A 21,761-nucleotide genomic window follows, 5' to 3' on the forward strand; every position below is an offset into this window, starting at 1 on the left:
TGAAATCACTCAAACCAAAGTACAATAAAAAAAATTATCGTTAAAAATTAAGTAATCTTAATCGAGAAATGATTTAAGATGAAAATGTAATAATGAAAAAATTGTTCACAAATTCAATAAAAATTATATTTATTGCAATAATTATTTCATGATAAATTATGTACTAAATGCGACCAAAGTATGAGTTTATAATAATTTTTGTGCTCATTATATACATTATAATATCATTTCTTATAATTTTATTTAATTAGTTCATGATTGGAAAATTACATTCCACTGTGAATGTCTCCTTAAAAAAAATCGCACACACTGTTATTTTTATTGCACAAATTTCAGTATGTAAATTGTAAATAAACACAAAAATGATACAAAATAAATAATTAATTAAAATAAAAAATTATTTTTCAATTTCTTTTTTTATATTCTTCGTTTTACCATAAACTGCATCTAAAAATAGTCCTGAAAATACTATCGTCGTTCCTAACCACTGTCTTGCTAATAAAGAATTTCCAAAAAGTATAACAGATGCTAAGACGGTAAAAAATTTTCTAGTTGTGGTAATGATTGAACATGGAAGAGGACCGAATTCAGATACAGTCCGGAAAATGAAGAATTGTCCTAAAGCACCAGCCATTGAAAATGTTATTATATGCCACAAAGTGCTGGGATATCTCTGGAGAAACATAAGGAATCCTAAAAGTTCTCCACTCATTGTAATAACAACTCCACTAAAAATAATTGCCCAAAAGTTTAGATTCAACATCATATGTCCTGATGTTGTTTTGTGCTCTGCTCGCATCCTCTCTTGTACCGCACTTAATAATCCATCCATTGTTAAAGACAGTAGAATTAACAACTCTCCAAGTCCTGTCTGATTGTCCGACTGTTTAGTTGGCATCTTATCGTCTTTATACATAAATAAAATTACTCCTAAGACTATCATAGTAACGAAGAAATATTTCTTCATTGGATAACTCTGAAAAAAAAATTAAAACAATATAATATTCAACAATATATTATTGATAAGATAACCTTACCTTTTTTCCAAGTAAAACTCCTAAAAGCATCACAGGAATTGGTTTCCCAGCTTTTCCTACAACCTGTGTAGGATAATTAACAAACTGCAAAGCCATATTACTAGAAACCATGCCTAGCAAATATGTAAGTGCTGAGGTAGCATAATAAACCGTTCTTGTACTATCGTCATTTTCTTTCATAACTGTCAATAAAAGAAGCTTTGCAAATAAATAATTGACCACACATTGAAAGAATACTAATGCAAACATGTACGTAAACTTTTCTCTATTTTCATTTTCTCCATAAACACCACGAGTTATTTTTTCTTGTAACATTGCAAAGTAAAAATAACAAATAAATATGCCGGCGGCACAAATTAATAACCGTGAACTATTGTTACTCATTTTTGCGGAATATAAGAAGACAACGTGTCAAGTACCGAAAAAGTTTGATACACATACGGAAACAACTGTTAATGTTGATTCAACAAACATCGTTGAGTGTAGCGGCTTGTATGCGTGGCCATTGCTGGTTTGCTCCTACTTTTTGAGGCTCCATTAGAAAACTTCTACTTTACCCAATGTCACACGATTATCATAAGATGCGTCGATAAGTTACTTACAGTCGATAAAGTAAAACTAGTATGATAATTCTCTTGTTAGTTAAAGATGACAGTAATAACATCTTTTAGAGGTTAAATTTAAAATGAATTTTTATAATAAAAGAATATATTACCAATTAAACCACAAAATATTAAAAATATAAAAATATATATATGTTAAATCAAATGGAATCAGCAGCACACCTGAATCCAAGGTTTCCAGCAGATGTATCTGGAGTATTTTTATGACGTGCTGCACATCTATATCTGAAACAAAAGCTCTCATGACAAAGGTAGGATCCACCTCGCTTGACCTTGTCAGTTTTAGATGTTGGAAAATTCTAAAAGAAGCAAATGGAAATATAGAATCATAAGTTACTGAAGATAATTATTAATTTAATAAATTTTTTTCAAAATCGTACCAAATCAATATTATCTTTTTCAGAATGTTCTGTTAACCACCAATCAGATGTCCATTCCCATACATTTCCAGCAATATTATATACCCCATAAGCGTTTGGAGGATATTCATTAACAGGGGCTGTACCTATATAACCGTCTTCGGCTGTATTCTTGTGTGGAAACTCCCCTTGCCAGATGTTAATTCTAATAACAATAATTTATATACTTGAAATTAAATTTATTTTATAATAAAATTTTTGTTTATCTTCGAATATTAATTATTCTTTCCCTTTTATACAATAACATTATAAAAATAATCATGATAATGAAAATTAAAATGGTCGATTGGTGATATTACGTCGTATAATATGTTTTCCAGTGTATCTGAAGATCTAATGACATAATTATGATTAAATAAAGTGTTACACGTTTTGCAGAATTCCCCTTTGCAAATATTAGTTGTAATGATATTGTCGTTATATAATTTTCATATAATTGTAATAACATTTGAGCTATTACTGTAAATAGAGATCTATATTTTTACCACATTTATAATTAAATAAAGTTTTACCTATGCTTGTTATTGGGAAGAAGTTTATTTCCCCATGGATAAAGACGGTCTTTAAGGCCACCCCTACATGCTACTTCCCATTCTGTTTCAGTTGGAAGTCTCTTTCCCAACCAGCTGCAATAAGTTTTTGCGTCATTCCAAGACACATGAATAACTGGATGATTCATTCTGTCTAAGAAAAATAAAATAATAATAAATTAAATCAAACAAAAAGATAAAGCTATACGACATTAGAATTAAAAAAAAAAACCTACAAGTAATATTAGAATCTGGTCCTTCAGGATTTCTCCAAGTAGCTTTATCAACAGGCAACCACCAAGGTGCTTCTGCAACTACTTGTTGAATTTTATCTTTGGTTTCATTACTCAAAAGTCCCTCGAAAACAAAAGAGTTTCCGAATTTCTCAGCTTCAGTCTTATAACCAGTCGATTTGATGAAAATATCAAAATTTTCATTAGATACCTCATATTTATCTATATAAAAGGATTTTAAATTAACTGATCTCTTTGGTCCTTCACCATCTTGAACAAATACAGGTTTATTGGTTCCAATCCAATAAATTCCCTCTTCAATTTTAACCATTTCATTGGGTACACTGTTTAAAATTGTTTTGACCTCAACTTCATCACCAATTCCATCACATTCTAATTCATCAGTTTTAGAGCAAGAGTTATCGTTATCTTTTGTCTTCAGTCGATTTAAATTTTTTCCACATGAACAATCATCATTTTTTTCATTACCATATACAAAAGAAAATATACAAATGATAAGAAATATTTGGAGTAAATTTTTTATCATTAAACTAGTCATTTTGCATAGTATTGTATAAAACTTTATTCAAATATCACAATGTATTGTTATACTCATTACCAAACTACATGAGCTTTAATATAAACAATTCAAAATTTATGTTATGATAAATATATGTAACACATAACAATAAATAAATAAGATATAAACAATGGTGTGAATGGACAATACTGCTTTTAGGTTATGCTAAGAATATTCAAAGTAATTACCATGAAAATTTTAGCATGACATTTAAATAAATGGTTAAAGGAGATTAAAATCGGTAAAAAATAATAAAACAACTGTTTATCATCAAACTAATTGAAACTAGAACGAATGTTGACTCTGTATTATACCACTCAACTGTATACTTTAGTAATATAAGATAATTACCGCGAATTTTAAATTCAATGATACATAAATTAAATATATTATACTAAAGTAGACTGAAAATTGATTTAGAACTAAATACTTGGATCTATCAACTATAATACTCTGACCTCAAGCATCTAAATATATTAGGAAGTATTCTTAGGTTAGTTACATAATCATTGAAATAAATTTGTTTTACTTATTTTATTTTTTACATGAAAAACTACTCTAAATAGTTTAAAAAAAACCTTGAATAATTTTTTATGTATATTCTTATCGATAAACTATAATATTAGTATAGGCTAATTTTGAGATGTCAAAAAGTTTTTTAAAATTCCAAATATTTTGTTTGAAAATTGTTTCAATTGTTTATTTTAATAGATTAAAAGAAAAAGTATATCTAATGAAATTTAAGTATTATATTTAAAAATTAATCTTTTTCTTATCACGTGAATTTTTATTCTCAATTATCTACCTACTAGGTAAAAAGTTACTTTTAACCTTCATAACTCTTGAGCAAATAATCATTCCAACTCCCGGATGTCATTAAAATGCTGAAAGTGTCTTCAGTAAAATTTTCAAGTTGTATTTACGATTGAAATTCTGTAATCACTGCGACTTGTTCTTTATTTATCTTTAAGGTTTAGATAGCAACATGGCTGGAATGATTTTTTATCAATGCTCCAACTGCAAATAATTCTATCAAGTTTTATCCTTGATAAGATAAATCAACATAGCATCAAAGATAAAACCTAGAATGACTCTAAAAAACAGATCAAGTATAGATTAGGTTGATTAGACTCACGGTAAGTTATATCTTTTGATTTTCTTGAGCATGTTTTCAACAAGACTTCAAAAGTCAATAAATTAATAAATCGAATAAAATATAATCTACGACTATCTTCAAATAAAAAATATATTTTTTTAACTTCTATGAATAAATTGTGTTCTCAATATTATTGAAATAGCGAGGAAGATAATTGTAGTCATTAATAACTACTGTATGGTAATCGTTTTAATTCTAGACTAAATAATATCTTACATGAAAGACATTTTAATGACAATAATGGACTTTTCCTTCATTTAACGAATAATGTAGAATATTAAAGAAGCACATTTGAAAAAATAAAAAATTATGTAAATAAAAATTGTGTCAAGTGATTCATTTTTTTGAATGTAAAAATTTAAATGATTCCATAATATATGAAAGTGTGCTACAAAACATTCGTATGTTTTAACTTTATAATTTCTATCTGTCAAAAAATTGGCAGCACTTCTTACAGCGACTTTCTACAGATATATAACATTGGTTAGATTTTAAAGCTCTAAAATAATTTAAAAATAATAATATTAATAATATTGGGATAATGGTATCATTACCACCAACATATGATGTGAATGTTTTCAATAGTGCTTACGAAAATATTTGCTTAATTGCTGATAAAACTTGGGCAATGAATCATAATGATATGTATCGAAAATTAAATCAATATTTATGGGTTCAGGTAAGATTGGAATAGATTAGAGTGTGTACTTAAAATTACTTTTAATTTGAATGATATTGATGACAAAATGACTTAGAATATTAATTGGATCGAAAAGTATCATGAAAATAAAACAAAAAGACGGGTCCGTGACATCATTCCTGATTCTTTACTTGCACAATATGGTAATTACGAGTACGATGAAGATCGAGAAAGTCAGTATAAATTTAGTGACGAATTATCAACTATTGAAAGCACGAATTCAGTATCAAACAAACCCGAATCATGGATACTTGATAATATTGAGGACTATTTTAGTCAACTTTTCTCTGAAACGTGGGTAGTATTGAAGACACATTTATCCATTAACTAAATATTCTTTTATCTTACATAAAAGTTCAACAATTCAGGAGTTAAAGCACCTATCTGTTATTAGCAATGAAAAAGATATCGCACGCATTGATGAATGTTATAACAAATGTTGCCCAATGCTTTATACAATTGAAAATTCCTCAGAATTACAATTGCAAATGCGTATTTCAAATGATAATGTGAGATGTTTATGGAATTCTCCTGATAAAACTACCGATAAAGGAAAAAGTAATTCTCAGCCTAATTATCAATTTCATGAACTTGATGACGTTCTAAAAAATGAGCAACACGAGCATCCGGGAGTGAACACTACTTTCCAACATTCAGCATCAAAAGCTGAATTTAATGAAAGTAAATTCCAAGAAGTGAAATCATTACCATCTTTAAGTGCTGAAGTACCCGAATTTTTTCCAAAAATATCCCAAGATATTCATTATGAACCAGTTCCGTTTCATCAGTCCTACTCATCCTATTCATTAAATGAGAGAAATTATAATAAATTATATCAAAATGGATCACCTTTGCCAAATTTCAACACTTTTTTTCAAGTAATTATAGTAATTCAATGAAATGTTAGATGATACTCACATGATGATAAAAAATCAGATTATTTCAATTATAGAATCCGACTATTCCATTAGTGAGCCCACGAATTATGACTCCACTAATCAGATCACCACATCAATGGATTCCTCGAATAGCTCCTCCTCTTCACATTCAAATTCCAGTTTGTTCATTAACTCCACAAATATTTACATCAATACAATCCATTTGTCCAATGATTACTAGACCATTGCCAATTCGTTATGATAAAATAACTCAACCAAGTCAAAGTCAGGTTCCAGCGCCAATTCCAGTCTACCAACGACCTCCTGAACTATACTCAGATCATAAGCGTAGATCTCAAGGCGTTGATTTTAATAATCTTATTTTGCTGACAAAAAATGCTATAAAAGTACGTAGAAACCAGTCCAAGAATCCTCAAAAAAGTTCTAGTCTCATTTTGGAATCAAGCCAACCAAATTTAAAATCGGAAGATGATGTATTACAATGGTTGAACAAAGGATATCCTAAAAAAGCCAAAGAATTTTTTACTATCGATTCACTCGTTAATGATTTAGATGAACTGGATATAAAAATGGATGAAACTAATAAAAACATACCTTTTGATCCTAATTTGTCTGATAAAAATCATCAGAATATTAATGAAAATGAAATTGAAAATGCTAATAACGATAAATCATCACTTAATACAGATCAGATTAATAGTAACTAAAAGTTATTGATTATTGTGAAGATAGTTCGTAATACCTTTTGATGTTGGTTGCAAATAGATAGGTACATTGCCATTTCAATAGAAAATAATGAGTACAATTTTTATTATTATTATAATATAAAAGCACTGAATGATAGAGGCTTTAATAAATTTAATGTGTTGTTATTCTGTTCTTATACTAAGAGTACAGAATAGAAAAAAAAACCTTCCGAAAAAGGAATATCATGAAAGTTCATGTATGTGCTAAAGTTAGCACATATGTACAACACCACTGAAACTACCTTTAGAATTCAATTTTAAACTCACACAACAACTTTTAGGTAAAAAATTTTTGCTGGATCAATACAATTTCTACCTCTTGTACATAGCACATATATTACATAAATTTTTTTTATGAATTTGAAGTTTTTTCTGATTCTGAAATTTTTTATCACATTTTTTTTCTTTACACTCGAGTTTTCTGTTACCATTATTATCCCAAACTTTTTATCTATGTATGTACATTTTAAATAGCTGCTATTAAAAAGCTAAAAAAAAAAAAAAACTTTAACAGATAATTTTTTTTTTTTTATTATATAGCTTTTGTTTATTATTATAAAAAATTCAACGAGTATTTAAAATTCAATAGAACGTTTGTATTAAGCAACATTGTGAATAATTAAGTAGACATTTTCAATGGAAAATAGCACAAGTATTTTTCTCAAGATATTAGCACCTATCAACAAAACCATGTATAATTATAGATAATTGCAAATTGAATTATTTTTTTCCCGTAAAATTAATATATATTGCTTGCAATGTTGCTTGTACTATCAAAATAAGTATCTAAATTGTTATAGTAAAAGATAACGAACAATCTATTTAGATAGTTTTGTTTCTAATTCCAAATATATTAGCATTGTATAATATTTTTGAATTTTTTATAAAAACAAATTTTTTAAATTAATAAATACAATTTCTGAAAAAGATCATACATTACCATTTTCCATCATGATTTTTCTCCTTTTTAAATATCACATTTCTAAAAGTTCCATGAGTTAGCATTATTTGTATGATGAGTTTCCAACAGTCGTCATTATATGAGCTAGGCGATCATAAATCATTCAGCTTTTCCAAGCTTTCCGGCTGTTGTTGAAGAAAAAAGATTGTAAAGGTTTATACAACCACAACTATGATTCATCAAGCATACAAACAAAATAGCCTTGAGCTGCTGATTTTGTTCAACCCACACGCCATGAGCACATTGGCAACGTTGCAACAGATCGAGTTCAGTCAGAACGAACTGTTGCCTAGCAACATCCGAAGTCTGGTAAGGTCAGTATTAACTCACGAGCACAAACACATACATACAGTGAACATAACATTCTCAGAATTTAAGTTGATCAGACATGTATGTATGTATATGAAGTCTGTATCTGGAAGAGAGTATACATTTACTGAGCTTATGTAGCTTAATTCTCAAGCATAATAAATTATAACTATTAATTTAATAAATTAACAAAAGTGGTTTATACCTAACATGATATAGCTAATTCATTATATTTATGTCCATTAAGAAAATTACTATTCAATTTTACTTATTACAGTTCTAAAAATAAGTTGCAAAAATTACTTCTTTATACTTCGAAACCAATAAATTTATCCTTGGTTGAAGAAGTGAATTTAAAAAATATATACAACAGAACACTGGAATTTAAGGCACATAAATTACATCAAAGGCAGCTGGAAAGAACTTAAGCTGGATCCAACGTTGCCAGTTGTTCAGTTGCTTCTTCATCACTTCAGACTATTACGTAAGCTGAAAAGCAACAGCAATGATCGTAGATAGAATACCCATTTCTATACATTACTAATACTCATAAATCTCTGTCAAGCATAAAAAATTGATGCCAGTCGCTTGTATATAGCAAAAGATAAAGTTTTAATGTCAAAATTTCACTACGTCGTTTTGCGAGAGCTCACAGGTATATATCTTTTTATGGGTCGCAATAAACGTGAAGAATGTAGTACATAATAAAAATAAATTGTTAGATGTACGGTTACTAATTTTTTTTAGCTGGAATCAAAAAAGTATAATAAAAAATAACAGGTATGTTTTATGACCAATTGAACCAGGTAGAAGACTAAATGAATAAAAAAAATTTTTAAACCAACCTACTTCATAGTATAAAGCTGGAAAGCAGTAATTTGCAAAAAAATTTTGAGTAATGTTAGGTATTATCTTTCCATAGCATGACGGTTGATGAAAAGGATGGATAGACAGACAGAGAGGCAGGGAGGGCCTGCAGACGACAGACCGACAGACATTGCACTCGCTCTAAACCCATCTCATTTCCTGTGCTGAATTACCCCACTGCATAGTAATTCCTGAAACTTTCGTCAAGTTAGTCACTAACTGTTAGTGGTTCCATGAAGCCCCACCACTATCAGCTGCTGTTTCCAACTGCCATATAATCGTAAGTGGTAGTTGGTGGGGATGTGATCAATACATACCTGGAATTGTCAAGCCTCGCTCAAAGCCATTAAGCTCTGTTCTTGTTCCCTGTATTTAGATATATCTATATAGATAAAGTTGAAATAAATAGTGGGAGAAAAATACAGTTATTCTCTCATTTTTTTCCTCGGAGACTAAAAGAGGGAGAAGTTGACTACAGTTCAGAGCTGGATAAAAAACTTAACTATTCTGGAAAAGTGGAATGCTTTTATAATCAATACCATCTTTTGAGGTTAGGTTACTTTAGTCAGTTTCATCAAGCTCTATTGCGACTAATTCTTTCGAATGAGTTTTTCCAGTATGATTACATAATTTATGAGATTATTTAATTATAAAAAATATATAGATATATTGATAACTTGAAATGAAATACAACTCAGCAATTGCTGATGAGGTTAGTTTTTACAACCACATCAAAAAGATAAAATTGCAATCGTCAAGTTTCCTGAATAAATTAGCATAACATTAATATAAATTGAAGTTTAAATCATTAATCACCGTCAAGTCCAAAATTATGAATTCACATGTAAAAGAGAAGTCATAAATCATTATATTTGAAAGTCAGACAAAGTTGTAATCAAATATAATAGTTATGCAGGCAATATAATTGTACAGTAAACATCTGCATTTTTCCGAGCGCAATATATTGTGTAAAATGAAAAATCAGCTGAGGGGAAGAAGGAGAAAAAAAAGAGCCAGCTATTGAATACGCATGCACCGTACCGTCCTCTGAGTGAGGATTGGTCCCCTACTCTTTGGGTTATTCGCGTTAGGTTAGCTCAAAATTAATTTCTCCTGTCTCTTGACTCTCCCTCCCCCATTTTGTACTTGTTGGGATCTGTTGGGTGGAAGTCTAAAGGGTCTAATACTAACTTAAACCCAGAGTGTGTGCATGTACCTGATGAATGTAACTAGAATCAACTAGAGAGCCAAGATTATACGACAGCTAGATACAGGGGGAAGTACGAATAAAGTGGGGGTGAAGTGAAGCTCTTTCTCCGGCACGCTCACAATGTTTCACCAAGACCAGCGCATGTCACTAGTCGTGCTCTTAGAGAATACAACATACCAACGCTGAACAGATTCTGAACCTCTGACCGCCGTGTATAACAGTTGATTTTCACTCGTCTCTGCCCGTTCGGTGTAATTTTCATTGCCAAGACGCCATATTTAAGTTAACACCGTGGGTAAAGACGAACTTTCTGAAGACCATTGGTACGAGATCTTGCCTGTTTACTTAAAAAATATTTTAATGAGTGATTAGTTTTTAATCGCGCTCATTTTTAATTGCTTTAAATATAGCGCCTATACACGAGTGTACTCATTTTTATCATTAGCCATGTTTATTTCAATCAAGTATTTATACAATTGTGATTTCAACTTTGCTTTACATAGCTCATAATACCAATTAAAACTAATCTATTTACAGAATGTAAATATCTATACATATATGAATAACACGTGACTTTACTTAATAATATTACTAATTGACAGAATTAATATTTTTGGCGCTCTGATTTATGATTCTATAATTATCGATCGATAACAAAGTTACATGTAAATAAAACTTGTTGCTTTTTATTTTTCAATATTGAAATAAAAAATAACCAAGTGTAAATACTTACAAATCATTGACAATTAGTTTCTCTGTTTTTCAAAATTATTCTTGCAATTATTGACATTTATTTATAATTTAAATGACTATTATTAATTGATTATAACCATGAATTACAGTAACAAAAATGATTTATTAAAAAACAAAAACATTTAACACAACAATAACTTTGCGATAAGGTTATTTATTGTCTCCATTACTGTTGACAATGAATGTAAGTAATATTATTAGTAATATTTTAAATCTTTAAATTGTAAAAAAGAAATAAATGAACTGAGCAATGATCATTTTTCAGGTTGGAAATGAACAGTCCATTGGAACAAGATTTTGATGGATTTGATTTCCCGGCCAAAAATAAAATCCGTACAGAAGAATCGGATAGTGAATTACCAATTATTGGTATGTTTTCATATCTTTTGTAAACTAAATCAACAATAGTTTAATTATTACAAAAAAAAAAAAGAAACTAGCTTATAATTATATACAATAAAGTTTAATGACATTTAATTAGCTAATATATCATCAGAGTTTATATTTAATACTAATAAGCACGTTTATTTAGAAAATTCAGATGTAAACAATCGAATAATCTACATGACATAAATTGAATATGATTTGTATCTTCATAAATCACGAGTTTCATATTTCATTCAGAATTGTATAACAATTGTTCGAATTGATGATTGAATACATCTTGTTTTTATCAAACTATTGCAAATACATTAATGCTTTAATAAATTTTTTTGTAGTATAATAAATGTTATTCAATTTAACTAAAGATTAATAAATGAAAAGAGCCCTAACAAGCATTGTTAGCAATTGATTAAATAAATCACTTTAAATTGTATTAAAGGCATTCATAAGTAAATTCAAATCTTATTTAAGATCTATATCGAAATGTCATTCAACTTTAAATATAAGTTATGATTTATCTTTAAAATTATTTGATGTTTTAATCCTAATATTTTAGAATGAAAAAAATATTAGTTCTATTTATTGACAATTTAGAATAGGCTGAAAAAAGAACAAAGTATTTGTAGCATAATTTTGGAAATACTATCGCGCCTCTAGTGGGTATGTTTTAAATTAAAGAAGAATGGAATTGCGGCGTCGGTTGATCGGAAAAACGTATCAATTAAACATAAGATAAGAAATAAATAAATAAAAATTTGATGTCTTACTGTATTTAATCGTACTCAGATTATTCTGCAAATAAAAATAGTCAATAAACTGAAAGATAGTTTTTAAATATAGAAATCTGTGATACTAAGTTTATATTTTTTTAGATAAAAATCTACAAGACTAAGGTTTGTTTATTTATACTCAATTACTAGTATTGTATTCATTTAGATAGCAATCTAACATTATTTTTATTAGTCGAGTCCTAGGATTTTATTAAATAAATATTAATAGCAAATTTACAACAAACCTTAAAAAAGAAGAATGAATAGGTTAATAAAAGAATTAATTGTTTTTATTTATACTGTTGTGTTTGTATTAGAAATTCATTCAGTTGTTTTCCCCATAACGTTTGATGGAAGTTTCAATTATTTAGGCTTCAATTTATCGACAGAATTAGCTAAATTTATTATTCAATTCATAATGTATTTATATTTCAAAACAACCATGTTAACATAGTTTTCTTTGTCTTTTATGTTTGCTAAATATTCTAATATTTTGATACATAGACTTATTTTTACTTTCAGAAGAGCCAATAAACATCACAAAACCACTGGAGTGTGGATCCGAGGATTTGCCACAGTGTGAAGTTTGTTCTCAACAATTTTTAACAAAAAAAGAATTGCGATCACATATTACTCTTCATCTAGGGCAACCAAGAATAATTTTAAAAAGGTGTACTAATTTGCAAAACGTCAAGAAAAAGGAAAAAAATACATATTGTCTAAGTCAAGAAAAAAAAGGATCATTAAAGTTGACACTTAAGAAACAAAATCATCGTAATTTTGCTGTTATCAGCAGAGATTTAGATCTTGACACGAATAAAACACGATTTGAAGAAGTGGCAGGTGGTAAAGAAAGTGATGACCATCCTGTGGAGAAAGAAAATGAAGAACAAGATGAAGCACAACAATACAATAATGTGATAAATAATGAAAACAGTAAATATCAAGATGATCAATATAATAATAATGATGAAGAAAACTTCACTGATGATAATGGCAGACCTTCCATGGAAATTAATGAAGGTGATTCAGGTGTAGGAAGCGATATGGCAAATACATGTGAAAAAGAAGATCAAATTGTTGATGATTTACAATCAAATGATCAACCAGAAGATGAAACAAGCCATATCGTAGAAAGTGAAAATCCTGAAGAATCAGACCCTTTAGAAGCAACGTGTAGGGAAACAATTGAAAATTTAAAAAAATTAGGGGAACATTCAAGGTTTGTTACCATTTTATTGATTGATTATTTATTACTTACAAAGTTTGTTGATAACTATTAAAAATGTTTTTAATTCTAGTTCGATCCGAGAGGATATGTCGCCTAGGAGTGGAAATAAAAGCCCTGACGAATCTTCTGAAATAATAAACTCTCGTGTTGAGGAAGAAAATGTACTTCAACTTTTAGCTAAAAATTCAGCAATTGAAATTCGTGCACCGGAAAGATTAAAAGTGAACAAAAATATTGAAAAATCACAATCAACTTTGAGCATTGACTGGAGTCAGTTATCAGAAGATTCAGCAGATAAAAATGACAACAACTCGAGAAATGATAACAATGAAATTTCAAAGGATATTGGTGATAATAACTCAGATCCAAATGTTTTACTTCATTCTTTATTAAGTGAACATAATAGAAAAGAAGATGAGGAGAGATCACCATCCCGTTCATCACCAGTTGAAACAGAATATGTTCCGCTAGAAAAATTAGCTGAGACTGTGAATAAATGTCGGGTGTGCAATGAAAAGTTCAATGATATAACACAGCTCGATGAACACAAATCTCAAGCTGGTCATTATCAGTGCAATGTTCCTGACTGTTCAACATTAGTATTTAGCACACTAATGGAAGTATCAGTTCATAAGTCTCAAGCTCATGGAGCTTCATTATCACCAAGTATAAGTATTACTCCAACACATGTGGCTCAATCATCTCCGCGACTCAGAGAAAATTCTCCAAGTATGAGTCACAGTAATTCACCTCATTTAGCAAATCATTCACCTCACAGTGTTAATGTTGAACCAATAAACCCTCTTCAAATCAGTCGAACATCTCCTTTAACTCATCAAACACATTCACCTACATTTAATTCTCAACAACAGATAATTCCTCCTGTAAATTTTGAACAACTCCCGGCGCCAGTTCAACAACTGGCTCAACAAGTACAAAGAATGGCACTACCTCAACCTCAAATGCCGTCATCTCTTCAACCAGGCTCTAATACTATTATTCATGGAGCAAATTATTTCGTTCCACCGCAAGGTCGACCAATGTATCGGATAGCTGGACCCCAAGGAATGCAATATCCAGCTCATTTGGCACATTTATATGGTGGACCTCCTCAATACGGAGCTCCACCTTATCCTCAATATCCTGCACCACCACAAATGCATCCTTCACAAATGCCTCAACAAATACCACGAGGAAGATACCCTACGATGATTCCTACTACACGAGCTCCCCGAGCACCACCTCCAGCTCCTCCACAGGCTCCAGTGCCAAGGCAGAGATTGAAAAGACCTATTCAACCTACTCAACCGTCACAGAGATCAGATTTAAATACTGTAGCCAAGCAAAGAAGAATGGATCTTTTATTACCTGATAGAAATGAAGATGCAGATTGCCATGTGATTGCTCAGCAAAAAAGAAATGATGGAGTCCCAGTAATACAAAATGTTCAAGGTGCTACTACAAGTCAACCAACTAGTAGAAGTGATTCAACTATTCATTTAACTGATTCTATTACTTTGAGTGTACGCCAACCAGGTAAAATTTATTTTTGTTTATATTCATTTACAATTAAATTGATTAAAAAAATTTATAGAGATGAATTTTCAATCATTTTGAAGCTATATATATTTTTATTATTTATCTTTTGCATTACTTTTTCTTTAAATCGGAAAAAGGTAAAAGCCAAAAGAAAATATGTGTTTACTAATCTGAAGGTTCCGCTCCAGCTCAAGTACAGAATTCCGGTGCTGCCAGTGCGAAAAAACCTGATGCCAAAGCAGTTGCGAATGTTCTTGCAGCCAGAGGAATTACAGTAACACCAACGGCAAATAAAAACAAAACGGCAGAACAGCAAAAGCAACAATCAACTTCAGCACAGCCACAACAACAACAACAACGAACTACTGGAAGGACATCACCTCCTGTCAATGTTACAGCGTTGAATTTGAATTCTGCAATATCTATAATACCTGCAAGCTCTCAAAGAAAACAAGCACAACAGCAAGAACAACAACAATTTGCAGTACCTCAAAATAAACAAAATAAACCAACACAGCCAGAAGTTGAACGTCCACCAAGACCACCAACTGTCGATCTGACCCAAGATACGCCAACACCAACACCTGTGTTACCACCAGCAAGAAGGGGCCGACCCCCCAGGTACATACATTTTTGCTTATCTAAATCCCAATTTGTATTACCTTTTTTCTCTTTTTGTATGAGATATCATTACAGTAGTAATATATTTTCTTCAAACATAATTTTATAGTGGTTTATTTAGTAAAATCACAACATCGAGTTAATTCGGGTCTTTTGACTTCCTAAAACCTTTTTATATCTCTCAAAAGAAAAAGTGAGAGCTCTAGGTTCACCTTGAAACGTCGATAGTCTCTTTAATTCCTTTGGAAAAAAAATCTGCCTGGTTCTAAACTAAAAAAAAGAGAAATAAATGCAAAGTCTTAGTATTAACCCAGAGTTTGTCTCACTTGCTCTCATATAAATTAAAAAAACAACTTGGAGGAACCGAGTTTACTCAATTCTACTTTCATTTAGCTCCTACGCAAGATGAAATATTTTTTCACTAATATATTTTATAATTTTAGGGCAGCGTTGATGTGTCAAATATGTGATAAAAGCTTTCAAAATCAAGAAATGTTGGTTCAACACATGGCAACGCATCGAACAAGCAATAAATTGTTGCATAAGTAAGTTGAGAAAAAAAAATATTTCTCTTTATATCTTCGTATATATAATTATATGTACAATGAAAAACTTGTTGAATTTATGCAATTACTATCGTCTTTTTAACAATTATTTGTGATATTCGTTCAATTTTTTATTACAAGATAAAATGAAAAAAGTTTTATAGAAAAAAGTAATTCTATTATAATTTTTAATTATTCAATATTCACTTGGCAATTGTAATGATGGATTTTTTTTTTATCTTTAAGGTGTAATCTTTGTACGGCGCAATATCCAACAGCTCAAGATTTATTACTTCATAAACAAAATTACCACAAAGACGATTCAATATCAACAAATGGCATAGAATTGGCAATTCCAGTTGTGGATTTAAAATCTCCTCAAACACTCAATAGATTAACGAGTTTAGGGATTCAAAGTTATATTCCTCTATCGCAACTTAGTGCACAAACCAATGGTTATTTTGGATTACCCATAATAACTATTGATAGTCCAAGAAATCCAAATTCTTATAATTTAGCAGCACTTGGAGCTACATCGATATTGAGTTTAGGGCCTTTAAAATATCTTTCTAACAGGTAACCATAATTAGATAGATAATAATGATCAGTTTAAAAGCATTTTTCATTAAATTTTTTGTTCTCGAAACCATGACAATTAATTATATTTTCATTAAAAAAATATATATAATTTTAAAAAGTAGGAAATACTTTAAAATTAATAAATAATTTATCAAAAACGCATTTTTATCTTTAAATTATACATAAGTTACTGTACAGTCAATATCATATTTTTTATTATAAGAATATCAGAATTTAAATTAAAGAATGAGTTATACATTTTTTATAAATTTTTACTATTAAATATCATTTAAAAAAAATCGTAACGTCGATTTAAAAAAGAAGTTAAAATAATTATTAAAATTAAGAAAAGTGAAAAAAAATAAATAAATTTTTTACAAAAAATTTTTATATATCAATATTAAAATATCTATTAATTTAATAAATTAAATATTATCAATAGTTATGAGTTCAATTTTTATTTATTCAAGTTATTGAAATACATTAACTTATTTTTTGTTGACAAATTTCTATGTGCTCTTAAACAATAACAAAGAAAAGAAATATAACAGTATTGTTCAAACAAATGAATGTCCAATCACAAACAATATAAATTAAAGTTTATAAAACAAAAGATCAAATAATGATGGTTTACAAGATAAATAAAATATATAAAACTTTTTAGTTAAATGAAAGTGACAAATTATAATAATAATTTTATAAATTATTTTTCAGAAATTTTTTGAAGTATAAATATTTTTTTTTTTTGTATTAAACAATGAAAGTTTCATTGGTACTTAATTTTTTTTTAAACAAAACATGAATCATCAAACATCTTTCTCATTACTTGACATATTAAATAAGTGAATTGTTAAATTCGTTTATAAATAAAAGTTTTTTAATTATGCCTAATTCATATATAAATGTGATGATGTTCTTTCAAATAAATATATTAGGATTTTTTTGTTAGATACTTTTTTATATAAAATTTTTGTATACCATTAATTTAGATAAAAAAATGTTATTAATATTATTTATTTTTTTTGAATAATATTAATTTGATTGTCTTATGATAGACAAATTTGATTTAGCGATATTATACCACTCTTGTAGGCCAGAACTGATTTAATACTATAATTGTATATATTTTGTAATATAAGGATTTATATACGAGCTATTCTAATAATAGCAATCACAAATTCAAAAGATAGATGAAAATAAAGTTTAAAAAATATGTTGTTAAAATTTATGAAAACTACATTTTCCATTAAATTATTTTATTATTTGTAAAAATAGATAAACAACGCTGCATTATTATTTTACCTTGTAGATTGAATACAATAATTCATTGTGAAGATTTAAATGAAAATATAGATGCTATTTTCTTTTATACGACAATACAAATGTTCTATGAGATTTAGTGTTCAAAGAAATGATATTATAATATGTTAAAAGTTTTTTGACGTAAATATAATATAATTTCATAAATAAAATATTTGTATAATAACTTATTCATTGAAGAAAAACACTTTACCGTTGATTGTTTTCTAACACTTATATGTAATTTCCAAATTATTTTATGGTTTGTATCAAATCATCCATCCAGTTGTCAACTGTGTTGATAGATTGCCTTTTGATGAAGACATCACATAAAAATCGATTAATGTACGTATACATTATATGTTATTTATTCAAACAATATATATTTATACCCCTTTGTAACAATAGTAGAAAATTCCAACAATGCAAATATTCGAATAACTTTAATTGTTTGACCGGAAAAAAATTGATTGAAACCCTTCATACCCTTAATTTTAATGGGAGCGACATAAACATAAAATAAAGCTGAATTGAAGATCTAAAAATTTTTAAATCTATAAAAAAATAAGGAATAATGAAGGTATATATTTATATGTGTTTATAAATAAATATGAATATTTTTTTTTCAAATTTTTCTATTTTTATGATTCGGTACACCAACTAATAAACATTAGTACCATATAATATGGTCCGTATTATCTATTATATGTACTTTCTCTTTTTAATGACATAACAAAGATTTTCTAATCACTTGCATACATTTATCGAATTTAAATAATTAGAGAACACAGTTAATGCATAATCGATATGCATTTTTATATTGCATCTACATAATTATATTATGTATCATAGATATGATAAGAAGTTAATGATTGCTCTCCGCCTGTAGATCTTTGATCTTCGAAATTGGTCCACGTTATTTCATACATTTTATATAATTTTTTTTAAACTTGCTAAATCGATTAATTGATTATAATTATTAAATTATGATAATGATTGTTTAGTTTGTTGGAGGCCGTTGATCATTAACTTCATTACTTTCTGGTAATTTTATGAATGGCAAGTCTCCACTCCACATTGAATATATTTGAGATCTTGAGGATTCCTATCATCATAACAATATTATATTATATTATTATTTCGGTAATTATTTTTTAACTTTTATAAAGATTCTTTAAAAGTAAAAAATACCCCTGCACCAGCACTTTCTGAACCCGATCTGCTCGTTGCTGATAAACAAGAATCTGTTGATGATGAACTTCTTCGTGATGGAAGAGCATCATTCATTCCAGAACCATCAACATCTCTGTGACTGCTATGCTCACTGTACGAGTGAATACGATCTTTGCTACCTCGATGACTGACAGTACCTCCAGTACTGTGCTCTATTCATATAAATATCAAATTGTTCGCTTTTAATATTTCATTGATAAAAAGTGCAACTATTGAATAATTTTTTATAATATATCTGTGTACCTGAATCTCTATGGTCACTGCTCAAACAACTTTGGTCACTTTCTCGCGGTCCTGAGTAGTCTGAATGATCACTAGAGTGTGAATCTTGAGGCCAACATTTCAGAGGTCCAATTTGTTTAGAATCTGGCCAATTAGCTTCAAAATGACAAGTCGTTAATGTAACATTAGGAATATACTGACTTGAAAAAGCAGATAATTGAGTAGTTGGTCTTACACCTGAATAAAATACGAAAAACAATATAGTTTTATATAATTCTGTTAAGACTTGATTATTCAGTGTTTTCATAAAAATTCACCTGGTCGACAAGAGAGTAATTGTATAGCCTCTTGAAGACCGTCTTGACTAGTTATTCCGGATGATTTCCACACAGAATCTGGTGTAGTAGACCTACTTCGGTCACGATGGGGAACTCTTAATCTAGACTTTTCTTCTTGTCGAGGCCATTCTGAGACATGACGACAGTCCCAAGGCATTGACCACCTTCTCATGATATTTTCATTAGATTCTCCCGACATTTCTGCGGCTGCAGTCTCTGACCATCGTCTCTGAACCTGTAGAGGAAAAAGAGGATACCTCAATGGAGATCTGTGACTATTTTGTTGAGCTGATGATAATGAAACTGGTGTTTGAGGACTATGAAGGCGTTCAAAGCATTGTTGAAGGGCTGCAATATCACATTCATTTTTTCCTGATTGAGAGCATGAACATTCTGCCATTCCACCTTAAAATATATTTATACAATTGATGATTGATTGTCCATGAGCAAAAAATATAAATTACATTGTTTATTTATACCTAAACATTCACAACAAGCTACACAAAATTGATATTGTAAATTTATAAAGGTCAAGAGATTGTCCCGAAGAATGTCCTGCAAGGAAACAACACATTATTTGTTTTTGGCATATAATCAATAATGATTTATTAAGGTCACTTTAATGATTTATATTTATGTCTAATACTAACATGTTTCTCAACATCACTGTCTCGAACTTCATGGTCTCTCAAGGCCGCAATCACATGGTGTTTAACGGTGTTACTTGCTATACTTGTCGCTCTAGTAAGTTCTTCCCAACCAGCAAGACACTGACCCGTAAGCCGACAATGAATTGTTGTCTCATAGCTTGATAATATTGACTGTAATGATTGAGCTAGTTTTGTACCAGCAGAGCATAAATTGTTGAGCATCTAATTGAACAAAGAAGTACTTTTTGTTGAATATTTTAGGAAAAATTACTTATTCATTTATCATAGTTACCTGTAGATACGTAAGCCAACTACTCAAACATTCATTTATTTCTATTTGACTTTTTGATATTGAATTATTGTAATCGTCATTGGATTTTGAATCATTACATTCAGCCATCTCGACAACCATTCAATTGTTCAAAAATAAATTATTAATTTTTTTACCTAAATATTTAACATTATACAATGATTAGTAAGATTTAACAAGATTAAATATCTTCAATATTATTCTAACACATATAGACAGGCTTTTAACAGAAAAAAAAATTCCTCGATGCTTTTTTATCTTAATAATAAACTAACAAAAATATTTAAAGTAACAAAAAAAAAAAAACATTAGAGTGCCGGAAATGAGAAGCAGAAAGATGTAAATAGAGACACTCCTTCTAATTGATACAACAATACATGCAATACCTGAATAAGAATGCGCTTATTTTTTTCAAAAAAAAGAAGATTAATTAATGATTTTGTGAATGTTATAATAAAAATAGATAATCACTTACATGTTAACGTGGATTTTGGTGCCTTTGAAGGCACCACATTCTCCGGAATGTTGACTGTTGACCTGAAGAGTAAATAGTATATTGACGTGAACTCATAGTGGATAACACCATGATTGAAATCCAAAGTGAACGCGCACATTATGTGTCTTCTTTAGCGCAACAGTGGTACTCTGTAAAGGCTTGCGCACTTGCCAAAGAATTTTAGCACGGATTGAAATTTGTGAAAATCCTTTATACTTTCCAACAGGTGGAGACACGCGTCTTGATAGCGTCAGTAGAGGTTAAAAACTACTGGGTATATGATAAAATGTATTATTTATCATTAATTTCAAATAAATCAATAAAAGATTTATAAATAAAATATTCTAAAATGATTTTGAATTATTTATTCTATTAAATTTTTCAGTTAATTAATTAATAAAGTCTGATTATATTACAAATGTAATAGCTACTTTGTTATGATGATGTTTGTAAACAATAAATTTATAAAGGTAATAGTATAAAAATGTCTGTAACGATCAATTGAACTTCTGTTTTATTTT

At 29.1% G+C, this 21,761-nt stretch overlaps 5 protein-coding genes and 1 long non-coding RNA gene across 9 annotated transcripts; 2 read left to right on the forward strand and 4 right to left on the reverse strand.

Annotated features, from left to right (window-relative positions):
- Positions 1–169: 169 nt before the first annotated feature.
- On the reverse strand, positions 170–1,570 carry meigo (Solute carrier family 35 member B1 homolog meigo). Its single transcript, XM_035091571.1, has 2 exons — positions 1,038–1,570; positions 170–976 (listed from the first exon to the last, which is right to left on the reverse strand). The coding sequence occupies exons 1-2, from the start codon at positions 1,419–1,421 to the stop codon at positions 398–400; spliced, it is 963 nt and encodes a 320-aa protein (XP_034947462.1). The 5' UTR covers positions 1,422–1,570; the 3' UTR covers positions 170–397.
- A 157-nt stretch (positions 1,571–1,727) lies between these two features.
- On the reverse strand, positions 1,728–3,835 carry LOC118071696 (formylglycine-generating enzyme). Of its 2 annotated transcripts, XM_035091017.1 has the most exons (5): positions 3,611–3,835; positions 2,846–3,278; positions 2,592–2,763; positions 2,041–2,224; positions 1,728–1,959 (listed from the first exon to the last, which is right to left on the reverse strand). In XM_035091017.1, exons 1-5 carry the CDS (start codon positions 3,611–3,613, stop codon positions 1,801–1,803), a joined length of 951 nt encoding a protein of 316 aa, XP_034946908.1. In that variant the 5' UTR covers positions 3,614–3,835; the 3' UTR covers positions 1,728–1,800. The 2 variants fall into 2 exon arrangements, with proteins under 2 accessions (XP_034946908.1, XP_034946906.1); XM_035091015.1 differs by lacking the exon at positions 3,611–3,835 and having other exon boundaries at positions 2,846–3,584.
- Positions 3,836–5,000: 1,165 nt separating this feature from the next.
- Positions 5,001–6,884, forward strand: LOC118072130 (uncharacterized). Its single transcript, XM_035091768.1, has 4 exons — positions 5,001–5,257; positions 5,334–5,579; positions 5,656–6,156; positions 6,231–6,884. The coding sequence occupies exons 1-4, from the start codon at positions 5,120–5,122 to the stop codon at positions 6,882–6,884; spliced, it is 1,539 nt and encodes a 512-aa protein (XP_034947659.1). The 5' UTR covers positions 5,001–5,119.
- Positions 6,885–7,132: 248 nt separating this feature from the next.
- LOC118071711 (uncharacterized) lies at positions 7,133–9,246 on the reverse strand. The gene is made up of 4 exons (XR_004690932.1): positions 9,043–9,246; positions 8,399–8,940; positions 7,864–8,299; positions 7,133–7,411 (listed from the first exon to the last, which is right to left on the reverse strand). It is a non-coding gene; the product is annotated as an uncharacterized lncRNA (long non-coding RNA).
- A 1,028-nt stretch (positions 9,247–10,274) lies between these two features.
- Positions 10,275–16,847, forward strand: LOC118071821 (histone acetyltransferase KAT6A-like). 3 transcript variants are annotated; one of them, XM_035091237.1, is made up of 8 exons: positions 10,275–10,593; positions 11,113–11,207; positions 11,289–11,392; positions 12,700–13,399; positions 13,479–14,944; positions 15,124–15,568; positions 16,012–16,113; positions 16,360–16,847. In XM_035091237.1, coding segments are annotated over exons 2-8 (3,153 nt in total). In that variant the 5' UTR covers positions 10,275–10,593; positions 11,113–11,205; the 3' UTR covers positions 16,694–16,847. The 3 variants fall into 3 exon arrangements, with proteins under 3 accessions (XP_034947128.1, XP_034947129.1, XP_034947130.1); XM_035091239.1 differs by having other exon boundaries at positions 10,277–10,593; positions 15,136–15,568; XM_035091238.1 differs by lacking the exon at positions 11,113–11,207.
- Positions 16,848–18,608: 1,761 nt separating this feature from the next.
- On the reverse strand, positions 18,609–21,457 carry LOC118071968 (uncharacterized). The gene is made up of 8 exons (XM_035091488.1): positions 21,220–21,457; positions 20,727–20,881; positions 20,435–20,656; positions 20,264–20,339; positions 19,764–20,189; positions 19,468–19,683; positions 19,183–19,376; positions 18,609–19,096 (listed from the first exon to the last, which is right to left on the reverse strand). The coding sequence occupies exons 2-8, from the start codon at positions 20,844–20,846 to the stop codon at positions 18,992–18,994; spliced, it is 1,359 nt and encodes a 452-aa protein (XP_034947379.1). The 5' UTR covers positions 20,847–20,881; positions 21,220–21,457; the 3' UTR covers positions 18,609–18,991.
- Positions 21,458–21,761: the final 304 nt, after the last annotated feature.

Source organism: Chelonus insularis, unplaced genomic scaffold, assembly GCF_013357705.1.
Source record: "Chelonus insularis isolate UGA/USDA-ARS -01 unplaced genomic scaffold, ASM1335770v1 contig_88_pilon, whole genome shotgun sequence".
NCBI lineage: Eukaryota > Metazoa > Arthropoda > Insecta > Hymenoptera > Braconidae > Chelonus > Chelonus insularis.